This window comes from Myotis lucifugus, unplaced genomic scaffold, assembly GCF_000147115.1.
Source record: "Myotis lucifugus unplaced genomic scaffold, Myoluc2.0 scaffold_12, whole genome shotgun sequence".
Classification (NCBI taxonomy): Eukaryota; Metazoa; Chordata; class Mammalia; order Chiroptera; family Vespertilionidae; genus Myotis; species Myotis lucifugus.
This window is the reverse complement of record NW_005871060.1, coordinates 411830-430767: the sequence shown is the minus strand read 5'-3', so window position 1 is coordinate 430767 and position 18938 is coordinate 411830. Positions and strand designations below refer to the sequence as shown.

Sequence of the window (18938 nt, the reverse complement as noted above, 5' to 3'; positions counted from 1 at the left end):
TATATGGGTAGCAAGATGAGAATTGAATGAAAACGTATCCGTGGAACTCCTGTTCTTTTGTGTTGTTGTGTTGTTTGTTTTTTATTTAGGAACAAATATAATATTTAGTGGATTTAAAAAAGTGAGATTGAAGAAAGTCTGAATACTGCTTGGAGATTTGATATTTAGAAAGCACTGTTAATTTGTTTTTAGATGTGATAATATCGTCATCAGTAACTTTTACAGATACATACTAAAACATTTATTGAAGACATGAAAGGTCTGGGATCAGCTTTAAATAATCTATGTGTAGGGAATAGATTGAAGTATAGATGAATCAAGATTGTTCAAGGGTTTATAATTATTGAAGCTGGGTAATGGATATTAGAGATTCAGTACATGATGCTCTCTACACCTTTGTATATGTTAGAAATTTTCCATACTAAAAAGTGGAATTAACAAACAAGAGCAAAGACTTCATAATACAATACAAAACAAAACAAGTAGATTTTTTAAGTATATGTCACTCTTGAATATATTCTCATTGTAAAAAAATGTTAAAATTCCTGTTAAGATTAGAATTTCCTTTTATCACTATCTTTAATTCTAGTTTTATCCATGTAAATCAGGGGTTGGGGAACATCTGGCTGTGGGCCATATAAGGCCTGAGAAATCATTTGGTCTGGCCCTTCCAAGGTATTAGGGGTGAGTTAAATGTTTGACTGAATATAGCAGGCTAATTTTTTCCCCCTTTATTGATTAAGATATTACAAATGTGTCTTTATCCCCCCAATGTCTCCTCATCCCCCCAATCCTGCCCTCACCATCACCCCCTGTTGTCCACATCCATCGCTTATGCTTATATGCATGCATACAAGTCCTTTGGTTGATCTCTCCCCCTCACCCCCACCCTCCCCTACCTTCCTTCTGAGTTTTTTTTATCATATTGAAACGATTATATTCTCCTTTTTAGTGCTTTTCCCTTAAGTGATTTTTTTTGTTTGTTTTCAAAGTGAGTATTTTTTTTATTTTTTCCCCCTTTATTGAATAAGATATTACAAATGTGTCCTTATCCCCCCAATGTCCCCTCATCTCCCCAATCCTGCCCTCACCCTCACCCTCACCCCCTGTTGTCCACATCCATCACTTATGCTTATATGCATGCATACAAGTCCTTTGGTTGATCTTTCCCCCTCCCCCCACCCTCCCCTGCCTTCCCTCTGAGTTTTGAGCATCTGATCGATGCTTCTCGGTCTCTACATCTGTTTTTGTTCATCGGTTTATGTTGTTCATTATAATCCACAAATGAGTGAGAGCATGTGATATTTACCTTTCTCTGACTGGCGTATTTCACTTAGCATAATGCTCTCCAGGTCCATCCATGCTGTTGCAAATGGTAAAAGTTTCTTCTTTTTTATAGCAGCATAGTATTCCATTGTGTAGATGTGCCAAGGTTTTTTAATTCATTCATCTGCTGATGGGCACTTAGGCTGATTCCAAATCTTAGCTATTGTAAATTGTGCTGCTATGATCATAGGGGTGCATATATCCTTTCTGATTGGTGTTTCTGGTTTCTTGGGATATATTCCTAGAAGTGGGATCACTGGGTCAAATGGAAGTTCCATTTTTAGTTTTTTGAGGAAACTCCATACTGTTCTCCACAGTGGCTGCACCAGTTTTCATTCCCACCAGCAGTGAGTGAGGGTTCCTTTTTCTCCACATCCTCGCCAGCATTTGTCATTTGTTGATTTGTTGATGATAGCCATTCTGACAGGTGTGAGATGGTATCTCATTGTCGTTTTGATTTGCATCTCTTGGATGATTAGTGACTTAGAGCATGTTTTCATATGTCTCTCAGCCTTATGTATGTCCTCTTTCAAAAAGTGTCTATTTAGGTCCATTGCCCATTTTTTGATTGGGTTGTTTGTCTTCCTTTTGTTAAGTTGTATGAGTTCCCTGTAAATGTTGGAGATTAAACCTTTATCAGAGATATCATTGGCAAATATGTTCTCCCATGCAGTGGGTTTTCTTGTTGTTTTGTTGATGGTTTCCTTTGCTGTGCAGAAGCTTTTTATTTTTATATAGTCCCATTTGTTTATTTTCCCTGTAGTTTCCATTGCCCTAGGAGCTGTGTCATTGAAGAAATACCTTTGGCATATATCTGAGATTTTGCTACCTGTGGATTCCTCTAATATTTTTATGGTTTCCCATCTTACGTTTAAGTCCTTTATCCATTTTGAGTTTATTTTTGTGTATGGTGTAAGTTGGTGGTCTAGTTTCATTTTTTTGCATGTGTCTGACCAAATTTCCCAGCACCATTTATTGAAGAGACTATCTTGGCTCCATTGTATGTTCTTGCCTCCTTTGTCAAATATTAATTGAGCATAGTGGTTTGGGTCGATTTCTGGGTTCTCTATTCTATTCCATTGGTCTATATGTCTGTTCTTGTGCCTGTAGCAGGCAGTTTTGAGAACAGTGGCTTTGTAATACAGCTTGATATCTGGTATTGACATCCCTTCTACTTTGTTCTTCCTTCGCAGGATTGCAGCAGCTATTCGGGGTTGTTGTTTTTTTGTTTTTTGTTTTTTTTTTATTCCAGATGAATTTTTGGAGAGTTCTTTCTAGATTTGTGAAATATGCTGTTGGTATTTTAATGGGGAGTGCATTGAATCTATAGATTGCTTTGGGTAGTATGGACATTTTGATGATGTTGATTCTACCAATCCATGAACATGGTATATTCTTCCATCTGTTTATGTCTTCTTCTATCTCTTTTTTCAATGTCCTGTAGTTTTCTGGGTAGAAGTCTTTTACCTCCTTAGTTAAGTTTATTCCTAGGTATCTTAATTTTTTTGGTGCAATGGTAAATGGGATTGTTTTTTTAATTTCTCTTTCTGTAAGTTCACTCTTGGCGTATAAAAATGCCTCAGATTTCTTGGGGTTAATTTTATATCCTGCTGCATTACCAAATTCATTTATTAGATCTAATAATTTTTTGATGGAGTCTTTAGGGTTTTCTAAGTACAGTATCATGTCATCTGCGAATAATGACAATTTTACTTCTTCTTTTCCAATTTGGATGCCTTTTATTTCTTCTTCTTGTCTGATCGCTTTGGCTAGCACTTCCAGTACTATGTCTAACAGGAGTGGTGAAAGTGTGCATCCCTGTCTTGTTCCTGTTCTTAAGGGAAATGGTTTTAGTTTTTGCCCATTGAGTATGATGTTGGCTGTAGGTTTGCCATATAAGGCTTTTATTATGTTGAGGTATGATCCCTCTATTCCCACTTTGCTGAAAGTTTTTATCAAGAAAGGATGTTGGACTTTGTCACATGCCTTTTCTGCATCAATCAATATGATTATGTGATTATTGTCTCTCAGTTTGTTTATGTGATGTATCACGTTTATTGATTTGCGGCTATTGTACCAGCCTTGCATTCCTGGAATAAATCCCACTTGGTCATGGTGTATGATCTTTCTAATGTAATGCTGGATCCGGTTTGGTAGAATTTTGTTGAAGATTTTAGCATCTATGTTCATTAGGGATATTGGTCTGTAATTCTCTTTCTTTGTGGTGTCTTTATCTGGTTTTGGGATTAGGGTAGTGCTGGCTTCATAGAAAGAGCTTGGAAGTGTGCCTTCCTCTTGAATTTTTTGTAATAGTCTGAGAAGGATTGGCTTTAGTTCTTCTTTGAATGTTCAGTAAAACTCCCCGGTGAAGCCATCTGGTCCAGGGCTTTTGTTTGCTGGAAGCTTTTTGATTACTGTTTCAATTTCATCAGTAGTTCTTGGCCTATTCAGGTTTTTTGATTCTTCCTGATTGAGTTTTGGAAGCTTGTATTTTTCTAGGAATGTGTCCATTTCATCGAGGTTGTCCAGTTTGTTGGAGTAGAGTTGTTCGTAGTATTTTTTGACAATCCTTTGTATATCAGTAGGGTCAGTTGTTACTTTACCTCTTTCATTTCTGATTTTGTTTATTTGGGTCCTCTCTCTTTGTTTCTTGGTGAGTCTGGCGAGAGGTTCATCAATCTTGTTAATCCTTTCAAAGAACCAGCTCTTGGTTTCATTGATCTTTTGTATTGTGTATTTGGTCTCTATGTCGTTTAATTCTGCTCTGATCTTTATATTATTTCCTTCCTTCTGGATACTGTGGGCTTTTCTTGTTGCTCTCTTTCTAACTCTTTGAGTTGTAGGGTTAGATAATTTATTACCAGTTTTTCTTGTTTTTTGAGGTAGGCCTGTAGTGCTATCAACTTCCCTCTCAGGACTGCTTTCATTGTGTCCCATAGATTTTAGATTGTTGTGTTTTTATTGTCATTTGTTTCCAGGATGCTTTTTATTTCTTCTTTGATCTCTCTGGTAACCCAGTCATTGTTTAATAGCATGCTATTTAGCCTCCAAGTGTTCGATTTTTTTTCAATGTTTTTATTGTAGTTTATTTCTAGTTTTATGCCATTGTGATCTGAGAAGATGCTTGTTATGATTTCTCTTCTCTTGAATTTGAAGAGACTTTGCCTGTGTCCTAATATATGGTCTATCTTTGAAAATGTCCCATGCGCATTGGAGAAGAATGTATATTCTGTAGCTTTGGGGTGAAATATTCTGAAGATGTCAATTAAGTCCATCTGATCTAGTGAGTCATTTAGGATTGCTGTTTCTTTGTTTAGAGGATTTATCCAGTGGTGTCAGTGGGGTATTAAAGTCCCCTACTATGACTGTATTCTATCGATCACTCCCTTGATATCTTCCAGAAGTTGTTTTATGTATTTGGGTGCTCCTGTATTGGGTGCATATATGTTTACCAGAGTTATATCTTCTTGTTGAATTGCTCCCTTTAGTATTATGTAGTGGCCTTCCTTATCTCTTCTTATGGCCTTTACTTTGAGGTCTATTTTGTCAGATATAAGTATCACAACCCCAGCTTTTTTCTCATTTCCATTTGCCTGAAAAAATTTTTTCCATCCCTTCACTCTCAGTCTTTGTGAATCCTTTGCTCTGAGGTGGGTCTCTTGCAGACAGCAAATATATGGGTCATGTTTTCTTATCCATTCAGCTACCCTGTGTCTTTTGATTGGAACATTTAATCCATTTACATTTAATGTTATTTTTGGAAAGTACTTGTTTGTGGTCATTTTTATTCTTAATGTTTGTGTTTCTTCTTGTCTTTCTATTTCTTCTTGTTACAGCTGTCCCTTTAGCATTTCTTGCATTGCTGGCTTGGTGGTAATAAACTCTCTTAGCCCTTTTTTGTCTGTGAAGCTCCTGATTCCACCTTCAATTTTGAATGATAGCCTTGCTGGGTATAGTATTCTTGGATTCATTCCCTTGCTTTGTATCACTTTGTATATTTCATTCCATTCCCTTCTTGCCTGGTGTGTTTCTGTTGAGAAGTCAAATGATATTCTAATAGGAGATCCCTTGTAGGTAACTTTCTGTCTCTCTCTGGCAGCCTTTAAGATTCTTACTTTGTCGTTGGTGTTTGCCAATTTAATTATGATGTGTCTTGGTGTTGGTCTTTTGGGGTTCATCTTGTTTGGCACTCTATGTGCTTCTTGGACTTGTGTAGTTTTTTTCTTGCCAGTATCAGGGAAGTTTTCTGTCATTATTTCTTCAAACAGGTTTTCTATTCCTTGCTTCTCCTCCTCTTCTTCCGGTACCCCTATTAAGCGAATGTTGTTTTGTTTTGCGTTGTCCTAAAGCTCCCTTAGGCTCTCCTCTTGCTTTTTAAGTTTTTTTTCCAGTTGCTCCTGTGTTTGTGTGTTTTTTTCCTACCTTGCCTTCTAATTCGCTGATGTGGTCCTCAGCCTCTTCTAGTCTGCTGTTTAAGCCTTCCATTGTGTTCTTTATTGCAGCTATGTCGTTCTTCATTTCCTCTTGGTTCCTTTTCATGTTGGTGACATTCTCATTCAGCTCCTTATAATTCTCATTGAGTTGTGTGTATTTGTCATCCAGCCGTTTGAGCATCCTTATAACCATTACTCTGAATTCTTTCTCTGATAAGTTAGTAGCCTCAATTTCATTTAACTCCCTTTCTGGTGATTTCTCTTTTTCTTTCCTTTGTGGATTGCTTTTTTGTCTTCCCATGTTTTGCTGTAATGTTTTAATTGTAGCTCCGATTGCTTTGCTACCCAGTTTCTTTTGGGTATGGTGCTACTGGTGTGACCTCTCAGGTCTCCTGGGCTTGGTAGTCTAGTGTAGCTCCCTACTTAAGCTATTTGGGTTCCCTTGATGTAGGCCTGCGAGCTGGAAAGGCACAACTGAGGTGTCTAGAAGTCAGCAGCCATGGATGGGGTGTCCCAATTTTTGCTGTCTTGTGCCCTTGGTTGAAATCACACGTGCCCAGCGGGGACTCACAGTGGCATCCAGGAACCGTCTATTGGGGTGGTGGGGCTCAGGAGGCCTGCATTCTGGAAAGGCGTGACTGTGGTGTCCAGAGTTCTGTCGTTGTGGGGTGGGCAGACTCAGCTTTTGCTGCTGCCTCCGTGGTTGGATACACGTGATCCCAGCGGCAGCTCACAGGGGCACCTGTGGTGTGTTTGCCAGCAGAGTGTACTGACACACTCTGAAGGGCCCTGGCACTGAAGCCACTGGATTTCAGTGTCTGTGGCAGGTATCCCAGAAGAGGGAATTCAGCGTTTCTACAGCTCAGCAGTGCACCCATTTGTTTAAGTGCGTGTCCAGTGGGGCTCACAGCGGGGCCCCAGGGTTGCCTGTGGAGCGGTGGTCTTGGGAGACCTGCACACTGGAAAAGCATGCACCTGTAGTGTCCAGAGTTCTGCAGCTGTGGGGTGGGGAAACTCAGTTTTTGCTGATGCACCTGTGGTGGATAGGCGTGTGTTCCCGGTGGTAGGACACAGGAGCACCTGCAGTGAGTTTGCTAGCGGAGGCGCACTGAAGCACTCTGAAGGGCCCTGGCACGCTTAATCGAGGTGTCTTTGGGCAGGTATCCAGGATGGGTGAATTCAGAATTTCTACTGCCCAGGGGAGTGCGTCCCTATTAGTCCAAGATCAGACCCAGCGGAGGCTCACTGCGGCTTCCCAAAGTGCCCTGTGGATAGATGGGCTCAGGGGGAATGAGCAACTGTGGCAGTGCGCTGTTTGCCGGCGCTGAGCTCTGACGCACACTCTGAGGGGCCCTGGCGCTGAAGGGCCCTGGCTCTGAAATTGCGCAGCTGGGTGTGTGTGGGCAGTTAATCAGGCAGAGGGAATTCAGAATTTCTACTGGGGGTCAGTGTGCCTGTGTCTGTACAAAATCACACCCAGCTGGGGCTCACAGTGACTCCTAAGAGAAGTCTATGGAGTGGTGTGCCTGGAGACCTGAGCGTGAATGCAATGTAGGAGGTCTGCCGCTGGGGAGGGGGGAGTTGCACTTACTGCTGCGGGCGCGGTGCACCTTTGGAGGTGGAGGTCCTAGGGTCTGCAAGTCTGCAGGTGGGGCAGCAGGATTTTGGTTGGAGTGGCTGCCGGGTCACGGGCAGTGTTCAAGGCCTGTCTGGGTGGTGGTGCTGATGAGTTCTTAGAAGAGGCTGCTCTCCCCTTCAAGATGGCGTGGGCTCTGTGCCCGAGTCTCGCAGTCTGGGCCGCAGGCTAATTTTTAAGTTGATAATTTTGTATGGCCCATGAATGATGTTATAAATATCCAGATGGCCCTTGGCAGAAAACAGGTTTTCTACCACTTATGTAAGTAAACATACTTCTAGGTTGAGTGTGTATTCTTGTAGACATTAACATCCAAAAATTATACCAGTAGAAATTTTATGGTATTACTTTTTAAGTATGTTTTAAAAACTTTTTCCAATAAATTAAATCATATCTTATTATATTTTTCTCCTTTTTTTGTACTCAACAGTATTTTTTAAAAAATATATATCTTTATTGACTTCAGAGAGGAGAGGGAGAGAGAAACGTGAATGATGAGAGAGAATCATTGATCGGCTGGTTCTTGCACACCCCCTTCTGGGGACCAAGCCTGCAACCTGGGCATGTGCCCTGACTGGGAATCTGTGACCACCTTGTTCATAGCACTGAGTTACACCAGCCAGGCTCAACAGTATTTTTATATATCTTTTCACTTTAGTATACATGTATCTAATCATTTTTTTTTCTTTAAATGAACTCAAGCAGCTTTGAGTTTTATGGGTATTAGCCATTTACCATTGTTTGAGCTATTATAAACAATGGTGTAATGAATATCTATTTGAATACTGCTTTACGCAGATAGGACTGATCCCAGGAAATAGAATTTTTTTTTCACAGGGACATGGATGTTTTAAATTTTAAAAGATGATTCACTTAGTCCTCCCAGATAGCTGTACCAGTTTTTATTCCTATCAGTTGTACATGTAATTATGTGTTTCACCATATATCATCACCCATGGATATTAGTAAAATTAAGTTTTTTTGTTAACCTGGATAAAAACATGCTATCTTATCTTTTTCTGCTTTCTAATTACTGATGATATAGTCTTCCTGTGTTATTAGCTCTTCAAATATTTTTAGTGAATACTATGCATTTTACTTATAGTGATATAGTAGTTAAGTGTATTATTTTAAGATTTGGGAAGCACCAAAATGTTGACATCACGTTACTTATTTTATTTTGAGAATTTTCTTGATTTATACATTTTTAACCGCTTGCTAAGGATCCCAATAGCTAGAAAGTGTCATGTGTACCTTCAGTGTATTTGTATATTGGGCTTTCGTTTTTGAGATAGTTGCCATGATTTTGACATGACACTCCTAGCAGGCATGATTATTTTTCACATTTCAGTGTGTTGAACTAGCTTAATGGTTTGCCTGTCCTATATAATAAAAGCGTAGTATGCAAATTGTCCCCTCGACCAGGAGTTCTTCCGGGAGTTCGACCAGGGGGCGGGGCCAGCCAGGGGAAAGGGAGGGAGGCCCTGCTAGGGACCCTACCAGTGCACAAATTTCATGTACTGGGCCTCTGGATAATAACATTCATCCCTTTCCTGGCACTATATGGAATATACAAAGTAATGGCAATTCCATTTTTTGAAAAATAAAGATGCTAAAAAAGGCATCCTTTATATCAGGGGTCCTCAAACTTTTTTTTTTTATGTTTATGAACTTAATTTATTTAATGAATGAAATAATAAATAATACTTTAATCATTTTTAATACTAGCTTTTTTTTTTATTTTTCGCTAAAAGTATTACAAAGGGTATTACATAAGTGTCCTTTTTTCCCCCCCGCCCTTGACAAGCCCCTGCCCTCCCTTACCCCCCAGTGTCTTATGTCCATTAGTTATGGTTATATGGATGCATACAAGTCCTTCGGTTGATCTCTTACTCCCCTCCCTCCTGTCCCCCAACCCTCCCTGGCCTTCCCACTGCAGTCCAACAATCAGTTTGAGGCAGCTCTGCCTCTGTATCTATTATTGTTCAAAAGTTTGTAATGGTCTTAATTATCCATGAAAGAGTGAGATCATGTGGTATTTTTCCTTCATTGACTGGCTTGTTTCACTTAGCATAATGCTCTCCAGTTCCATCCATGCTGTTGCAAATGGTAAGAGTTCCTTCTTTTTAACAGCAGCATAGTATTCCATCGTGTAGATGTACCACAGTTTTCTAATCCATTCATCTACTGATGGGCACTTAGGCTGTTTCCAGAAACACCAATCAGAAAGGATATATGTACCCCGATGTTCATAGCAGCACAATTCACCATAGCTAAGATCTGGAAACAGCCTAAGTGCCCATCAGTAGATGAATGAATTAGAAAACTGTGGTACGTCCTCAAACTTTTTAAACAGGGGGCCAGTTCACTGTCCCTCAGACCGTTGGAGGGCCGGACTATAGTTTAAAAAAAAACTATGAACAAATTCCTATGCACACAGCGGCGGAAAAAACACCCGGCGGGCCGGATAAATGTTTTCGGCGGGCCGCAGTTTGAGGACCCCTGCTTTAGATAAACTTTTGATACAAGGATGGTTAGTAAACTGACATTTTTTAAGGTATTTGCATGAAAATTTTTGTGGCTGGATGGAGATGGTGTATATTTGTTTTAAAGAAATACATTTCTCAGCCACTAAATACCCTGGGCAAATAACTTGCATCAAATTGTTGTGTAATTGAAAATGTTTTTAAAAGGAAGAAGAAAGGTGGGTAGTTAAATCTTAACTTAGTGCCCAGCCAGTGTGGCTCACTGGTTGAGCATCGACCTATGAACCAAGTGGTCATGGTTCAGTTCCCCGTCAGGGCACATGCCTGGGTTGCGGGCTCGATCCCTGGTGAGGGGCATGCAAGAGGCAGCTGATAAATGATTCTCTCTCATCATTGATATTTCTGTCTCTCTTTCCTTCTCCCTTACTCTCTGAAATCAATAAAAGTACTTTTTTAAAAAAAGAAAAAAAATTTAACTTAGTGAATTTTCTTTCATCTGATTGTTGGGTAGTATTTAGTTCCATGGTATCGATAACTATACCTGAGCAATTAATGTTTAACCAATGCCTTTCTTTTTTCTGTACAAACTAGTTCTAATCTCTTGCTTTGCATAGACATTATGAAAGAAAGATTTAAATTAGGAAATGAAAGCCCCATTAGAAAATGTATTAATTTTTATTATACATTGATAGGTGTTTTTTTCTATTTTAAAGAGATTTGAGTATTTTAGTTCATCAATATGTTGGAACTCTACATAGCTTTGATTTACCTGCAGAGAACAAGGCTGAGTCAATGTGTAATTAAGACATAAGAACCTGGTTAAAGTTTTAAATAGGTACTTTTCATAAGTACTATGTAAGTGGAATTGCCAGTGAGTTTCCTAATATTCTTTTTTGTATATTAGTTATATGTTTTCTGCATAGCTCTTCTTAAACTTCCTTTGGCTTCTAAATTTTTACTATATTTCAGTATGTTTTTAAGTAGGCTTTTGGTTCATTACAGCTGAAGATACTGATTTTAGAAACATCTGAAATTAACTTACGTTAGAAAAATTTTATTTCCAGTTCATCCAGAGCAGCTTCCTCCGAGGCCATGGATTACATTAAAAGAACGAGACCAAATTCTGCCATCAGGTAAATAGTTTTTATTCTTCCTTGACTTTTCCCAGAAATACTTGAAATGCCATTTGGGCAGTGTGATAAAATGAATAGGCCTTCATTTTATATTAGGTGAGTATAAAAATGCTGATGGATAGACTTAAAAATCCACACTAATGCTTAATCCACACTAATACAAGAAGCTTTCTTTCACAGTGATGTAACTCTTAGTTTTAAAGTGATTCCTTGTACTACAGCCTTCCAACTGGCATCTTCACAGCATATTGGGAGATGTAAGGAAAATTAGTAATAATGAATTTTCTTCTGAAAAATTTAAACCTACTTAGGTACTTAATCTTTCTTGAACAGGTAGACTGATAACAGTTGTGAAAGAATAATTTAGATTGAGTCTATATTTGCTATATTAGAAACAAAATATGACATGAGGTCAGTGGTGTAGAAATGGTATAGTGTGAGCATTTAAGCAATTTAAGGATATGGTTTAGCATTTCTTATACTGCATGAATGTAAAAAATATAAATCTTTGTCTCTTTGTGGAGACCAATATTGATTTGACATCATTTATAGGGCTCTTTACTTCTCATTAGACATTTTATGAATGGAAATTCTACTTAAAATAAGTTGTGAATTGGTATTTCTCCTAATGCCTTCTTTTTAATCACAAGAATAGTGGTTTTTATGGTATCTAATTTCATTATAAAATTAAATAAAAATTTTACTGTTTTAATGTGAAGATTAAAACAAGCACTGAATACTCATGCTTCAATAATTTTTAATGGGTAAATCATAGTTTATCTTGTACTTTTTAAGCCCTCCTATTTGTGAGGTGTTTTTTTACGTTATTAAATAAGAGGATTCAGAAAAAGTCATTTGCTTTGATATTGGGAAATGTGGGCGGTATAACATCTTCATGGTTCTATTTGCATTTTAATAACGCTGAGAAATATTATCATATACGATTTATTTCTTCTTTCAGAAGTAATAATGTTGAAACCAGCACTATCTAGAGCAGTGATGGCGAACCTGACACACGAACTCATTTTTTTGGTTGATTTTTCTTTGTTAAATGGCACTTAAATATATAAAATAAGTATCAAAAACATAAGTCTTTGTTTTACTATGGTTGCAAATATCAAAAAATTTCTATATGTGACACAGCACCAGAGTTAAGTTAGGGTTTTCCAAAATGCTGACACGCCGAGCTCAAAAGGTTCGCCATCACTGGTCTAGAGCCACAGTACCAGCCTGACCCAAGAGGCATTGTGTCAGTGTTATCACGAATAACATTTCTATTATCAGGATGCACATTGATGGTTTGAAAAAAAGAATACCTAAGGTTTTCTACAGACCTTAAGTTAGGCAGGTTTATTTTATGTTTAGCCCTCCCTAATGTGCAATTAATTTGTTTCTGGTATTAAAAACACCATTTTCTAGTTATTCAAAGCAATCCTTTTTCTAGTACGAATGAACATAATCTTGAAGAAAACATTTTCTAATATTGCATACCTACATTTCCATTAGAAAAAGGACAACAGAAAGAAATTTTCACTAGTTGTTGAACTCTCAGAGTAATGTGTTTTGGGGTTTTCCTTACTGAAAACTGGTATGGATTTTTTTTTTTTTCGAGATGTATGCTTCCCTGAGTAGAATCTGAGTGCTAAAAAAAGATATTAAAAATGCCTTTTACTTTTGGTGCATAGGGAGATGTGTATAATAACGAATGATGGTTAAGTGTGATTTATAGCCAAAAAATTATAAATGTTAAACTATCGTAGAATAATTACCAAATAGTGCAAAAGGTAGCAGTATACAAAATTGCCACCAGTTGAGATCCCCAGGGGAGCACTGAACTAAGTTTCTCTTATTCTTTTACCATTATTTGAATCTGAACCAACTTCAATCAAGTGTTACTTTATTACTTGGATTTCTCACCTTTTATTTAAATACTAGAGGCACAGTACACAACATTCATGCACTCGGGGGACGGGGAGGTAAGGGGCCCCTCAGCCCGGCCTGCACCCTCTCACAGTCTGGGACCCCTCGGGGGATGTCCACCAAGGTGTCCTTAGCTCTGCTGTGGAGCCTCTCCCGCCACCCTGCTGCACTCACCAGCTGTGAGCCTGGCTTCTGGCTGAGTGGCGCTCCCCCTGTGGGAGCACACTGACCACGAGGGGGCAGCTCCTGCATTGAGTGCCTGCTCCCCTGGTGGTCAGTGTGCATCATAGTGACCAGTCCTTCCACCGTTCAGTCGATTTGCATATTAGCCTTTTATTATATAGGATGTGATTCTCAACTGTGTCTGCCCATTCTAATCACCTGGGATACTTTTTATAAATATAAATACCCCGACCCTAATATACAGACTTAATTTGTCTGGAGTAGGGCCTTCGGCGTCAGCTGTTTGTTTGTTTTTAAAGCTCTTCAGACTGATTCTAATGGGCAGCTAGGATAAAGAATTACTGGTAAAAATCAGGGCTTTTCAAACTGTGCATGTCATATGAATCACCTGAACATTTTGTTAAATTGCAGGTTTTGATTCAATAGGTTTTTGTGGAACTAAAGATTCTGCATTTCTAAGGTAGCTTAAGCCTTTTCCTTAGAGCACACTTTTGAGTAGCAAGAATACAAACCATGTTCTCTCAACTATTAGTGTACTCACAGTCCTTTCATAGTTCAAGGGCATTATAACATGAGAATTTAATTTCAGCAGTGAACATATAACTTGGCAAAAAGGATTCTCTTATAACTAAACTTTCTTAGTGCATATTCTTGCTTAGAGCAGTGAGAGGAGTAAAAGGTCCACTGAAGTATTAAGTATGGATATTTTATTAAAAATTAATGAAATTAGAGCCTTTTAATGAGAACGAAACTAAAATTTACTTTTGTTTAATTTATATAGAAAAGCTTTACTCAACAAATTATGTGCAAAAATCATTCTTATTTAAAATTTTAATTTGTATTAAAATAAATTTTCTAAAAATTTCAAATATGAACTGTTAGTTTAATTCTAGTAAAGTTGCTTTGGTGTGATTGACTTTGGTGAAGTTTTAGTAGATACCATTTAATGTATTCTTGCCCAAAGCATTTCATAGTGATGATATTTTGAGTATGTTTGTGTGCCCTGTGTGCTTGTGCACATGATAAATACTTTAGATAAAGTTGCCTAATTTTCTCCCTTTTGTCTATTGTTTTTTTTCTCTCACTTCTTAGCATCATTCACGGTTATGTGTTACAATGTGTTATGTGATAAATACGCCACCCGGCAGCTATATGGCTATTGCCCATCCTGGGCATTAAACTGGGAATACAGGAAAAAGGGAATTATGGAAGAAATTGTTAACTGTGACGCAGATATCATTAGTCTTCAGGTAACACAATAGAAATTGAATTGTCTTTAAGTTAAAGGTGAACTTAAAAATAAAAGATCTTCTGGGAGAGATCCTGTTTTCAAAGCAAAACTCAAAGGGAATTGTTTTCTGTCCTTAAGGAAAATGGACAATTTTAATAAGAACCTAAGACATTTCCACAGTGAAACTATTTTGCCAAGTACAGCCATCCATTTATACTTATTTACTATCTTAAGTGAAAATTATCTGTTGCATTATTCATGTTAACAATCATCTCATCCATAAATTATTGGTATTGCCAAAAGAGAAAACTGCAGAAGATTGTGTCTTTTAGGAATATAAATTCGACTTTTAATTTTAAAAGAAAATTGCTTACCCACTATTGTTCCTTGCTAATAAACATTTTAAACATTTAAAAATATTGTATTATAGCCCTGGCCGGTTTTGCTAAGTGGTTAGAGTGTTGGCCTGAGGACCAAGGGGGCATGGGTTTGATTCCTGGTCGAGGGCACATACCTGGGTTGCAGGATCCCTGTCCCCGTGGGGGCACAAGAGAGAGGCAACTGACCAATGTGCTCTCTTCACGTCAAAGTTTGTCTCACTCTCTCTCCCCCTCCCTCCTTCCCTCCACTCTCTCAAAAAATCAATGGAAAAAATATCCTCAGATGAGGATTAACAACAACAAAAAATGTACCATCAATCATGCAATTTTGTCTTATTTTAAAAACCACCTCTGAAATTTATATTTCTCCTGTTTTATAACACTTCATTATAATAAATTTAACTGGAGAAGCACCTTTCCATTGAAATAAACATTTTATTGCTTTTTTTCAACATTTAGCTAATGAATAGCCAAGAAAGTTTATAGGTAAATTTTTTTTAGCAGCTTTCAAAGCATATTAAATATTTTAAAGGTGTCTTAAAATGTTAAATATTATAGTTCCACACCTTCTTCTCAGGATAGCCTGAGAAGAAATTATTATGTTGTCCATGGTTTATATGACTTCCTGGAGAATAATAAGAAATATCTTCAAAAATTAAATTTTCTTCTCATCACTGAGAACTGACACAGATTTGCGGGGAGGAGGAGGCAAACAGAATCAGTCTTATTATTACTTAATTGTCTCCATTTTGTATATGTAGTAACAATAGCCTCACACTCTTCTATATAAAGTTTAGTTTGAAGGATAAAAATACCATAATATAGAAGTGTTCATACCAGTGTCACCCTAATAAATTTAATTAAAGCAAGAAATGTTATAGTATCAGAAACAAAAATTTTAAAAATTAAAACCATTATTCTGAAATCTGCTCTAGGGAGTAGACATGGCTGAATATGTTAATAAGAATGAATTTTTCAAATGTAGGTCAGATACAACTATATGCCAAAACACTTCTTATTATAAAAGTAATACTACTTTATAAAGTGTTAATTCTAGAGAAGTTGGAAATTTTGAAAAAATATAAAGAATGATGGAAGAAACCATGTAATCTCATATCCCAAAGATAGTTGCTGTGTTAAAACTTCTGAAGTGTTTCTTGTATACATTTTTAATTCACTTATTTATTTATTTGTAGATATATTTTAAAAATAAAGTTGATGTCACACTGCTGACATATTTTCTTTTTTATTTATTGTCCGTAATGCACTTTATATTACTAAAATTTTTCAGAATTATTTATATGAATATACATTAATTGATTTATTATTTTCCCTACTGTTGGACATTTAGGCATGTTGTAAGCATTATCATTCATAAATCTTATCTTCAAACTTGATTTTTTCATTTGGAAGGATTTGTTAAAAACATTTTGTGGATAAAAAATAAAATAATTTAACCCAATAATTACTAAATTAACAGAGACCATTAGATTCAGGTACCAAAAAATTCCTTAAAGTACAATTTTTTGTTGATAAATCTTAAGCTTCTTACTCTCGGGTATTAATGCTTTTCACTAGAGTTGAGAAAGATAAAATAAATTTTTAAAAATACTTTTTTATATATAAAATTTATTATTTCCTACCACTTAATCTATGATATGATCAACATTCTTTGTTTAATTACCAGTTGTGAGGAAGTGAAAAATAGTGGAATGAACTCTATATTGGGAGTCCATAGGCTTGGGATCCACTAGCTGTGTGAGCATGAGAAAATCATATAACATTTGGTTCTTTCAGGTTTAAAAAGCTGCCATTGTCAAATGGCAGCTGTTAGGAGTAAGGTAAGATAGATAATATTTGTTATGTGAATTATTTTAACTTAGTCACATCTTATTCATAATGCTGAACATTTTTATATCTTTATCAGAGTTTTCCTGTCATGTCGATGATAACTTTTCTTTCATCTCAGGAAGTGGAAACAGAGCAATACTTCACTCTCTTTCTGCCAGCATTGAAGGAGCGTGGATATGATGGGTTTTTTTCTCCAAAGTCACGTGCCAAAATCATGTCTGAGCAGGAGAGAAAGCATGTGGACGGTTGTGCAGTATTCTTCAAAACAGAAAAGTGAGTTAAGGAAACAAAGCATAATAGTGTAAACTTACTCCTTTAATTACTGCACATTTGAAATTGTTTTTGGTTTGACCCTATAAAATAAATAAAAAGCTAGAAAGCAAGTGATATAAAAATTAAATTTTAAGTAAATTCATATACTTGAATATAGTGTTATAATCATATTTCCAATTATATTTTCATGAAGTAAAATATTAGTTTTGGTGTGAAAAAAATAATTAGTGGCTTTTAAGATTAGAAATAAGTTTTTATTTTCTTCCGTGATTTTTTTTTTAATATTTGGCCTTTTTCAGAATCATTCATTGTATGAACCTTTTCATTTTTTTTTTAAACATTTCATACATTTATTTAATCAGTTATTTACTAAATGATTACTGAACATTTGCTTTGTGACAAGTACTGTGGTAGTCACAAATAGACAATACAGTTACTAATCACACTCAGAGCTCTACTCTAGTAGGAAAAGATAAGCATGTAAGAAAACCACAATAGCCCTGGCCGGTTTGGCTCAATGGATAAAGCGTCAGCCTGCGGACTGAAGGGTCCCGGGTTTGGTTCTGGTCAAGGGCATGTACCTCGGTTGTAGGCTCCTCCCCAGCCCAGGCTTTGGTCGTAGCTCTTGCAGGAGGCAATCAATTGATGTGTTTCTCTCACATTGATGTTTCTCTGTCTTTCCCTCTCTCTTCTACTCTCTAAAAAAATCAATGGAAAAATATCCTCGGGTAAGGATTAACCAAAAAAATTTATAATAACAATTTAAAAAATAAAATCACAACATAATCTATATAATAAAAACCCAGTGGTCGTAACGCCATAATGACCAAAGACCGGTCACCAGGAGGTGCATTGATGAGTCCTGTGGCACCAGGACTTGACGGTGGGTCCTTCGGCGCGCTGGGTCTGGGTCTTGCGCGATTTCGTGAGCTGGGCCTCTAGTGTGTATATATTTGTATATATGTGTGTGTATATATATGGTAGAAAAGAAATATGCATTAAGATAAGGCAAGGCAGAAAAGCACAGAGCTTATAGAGGTGGGGAGTTAAAGAATTAATTAGTACAGGATAGTGGAAAGTAGTCATCAGATATAAAGAAAACATCACCCGTGTTTTTGGGGGGGGGCTGTTAATATAGCTGGTTACTGTACAGTCATAATGAGAATGTTATGAGTCTGCTAATTATTAAAATACATAAATGATCTTGTAGAAGCCTCTTTGCTTTAATATTCTTGAGTTTAATCTGGAAAACGGTATTCATGCTTACTTCAGAGGTAGTTAAAATAATTAAATGAGGTAATGAATGGGTAGGTCCTTTGAAACGATTAAGTGTCCTGGACATATTTTTATTATATTTTCCTGCTTCTGTAGTCCTTTGTAATATTAAGACTACTAATATTAGTAGTATTTCTCTATTACTGGGTTTATTATGTTGTGTGCATTGGATTTAGAATTGTATTTCCTTCTTGAGGGTGAGGAGCTGTAACATGGTCAGAAGGTGCCTCTTGAGTGTTGGCTAGAGGCAGATTCTTTGGTTATCATCATGAGCAAAAGAGAATATTTTTGCCTCATAAAGGCTGCCAATTTTAGAGTGGAAAATTAGAAAGGACCCTCAATAGAAGACTGAAATATGTGAAGTCTGATAGAGATTGAATCTCATGGATAATAATTTGGGTTTGCTACTTAAAGAATAAGCATATACATGCTTATGACTATATTCCTGTTTAATACCTATTATAACAAAGCTGGTTAAATGTTTATTAATGTAGGCATATTACCAGAATGTTATTTTAAGTAAATGAATTAAGTGAATTTGAAAGATATTTGGCCTACTTTTAATTAATTTGAACCTACTTTCCTGTGAATTTTTAATAGAGATATTCTCATTTTAGTTAATAATTAGTACACAGCCCTATAATATCTGAGGTCAGAATAAATGAAATTATTTTAGGTGATTTATTTATTTATAATGTTTTATTAATTTTTAGAGAGGAAGGGAGAGGGATAGAGAGATAGAAACATTGATGAGTGAGAAATATCTTCAATCAGCTGCCTCCTGCATGCCCCCTACTGGGGATTAAGCCCA

At 36.8% G+C, this 18938-nt stretch overlaps 1 protein-coding gene across 2 annotated transcripts in view; it reads left to right on the top strand.

Annotated features, from left to right (window-relative positions):
• CNOT6L (CCR4-NOT transcription complex subunit 6 like) overlaps positions 1–18938 on the top strand; it is an 80903-nt gene that overhangs the window by 34075 nt on the left and 27890 nt on the right. For both annotated transcript variants that reach the window (XM_023750311.1, XM_023750312.1), the window contains 3 exons: positions 10946–11014; positions 14210–14367; positions 16698–16852. In XM_023750311.1, the coding sequence (XP_023606079.1) occupies positions 10946–11014; positions 14210–14367; positions 16698–16852 (382 nt within the window). The remainder of the gene's footprint in view (positions 1–10945; positions 11015–14209; positions 14368–16697; positions 16853–18938) is intronic.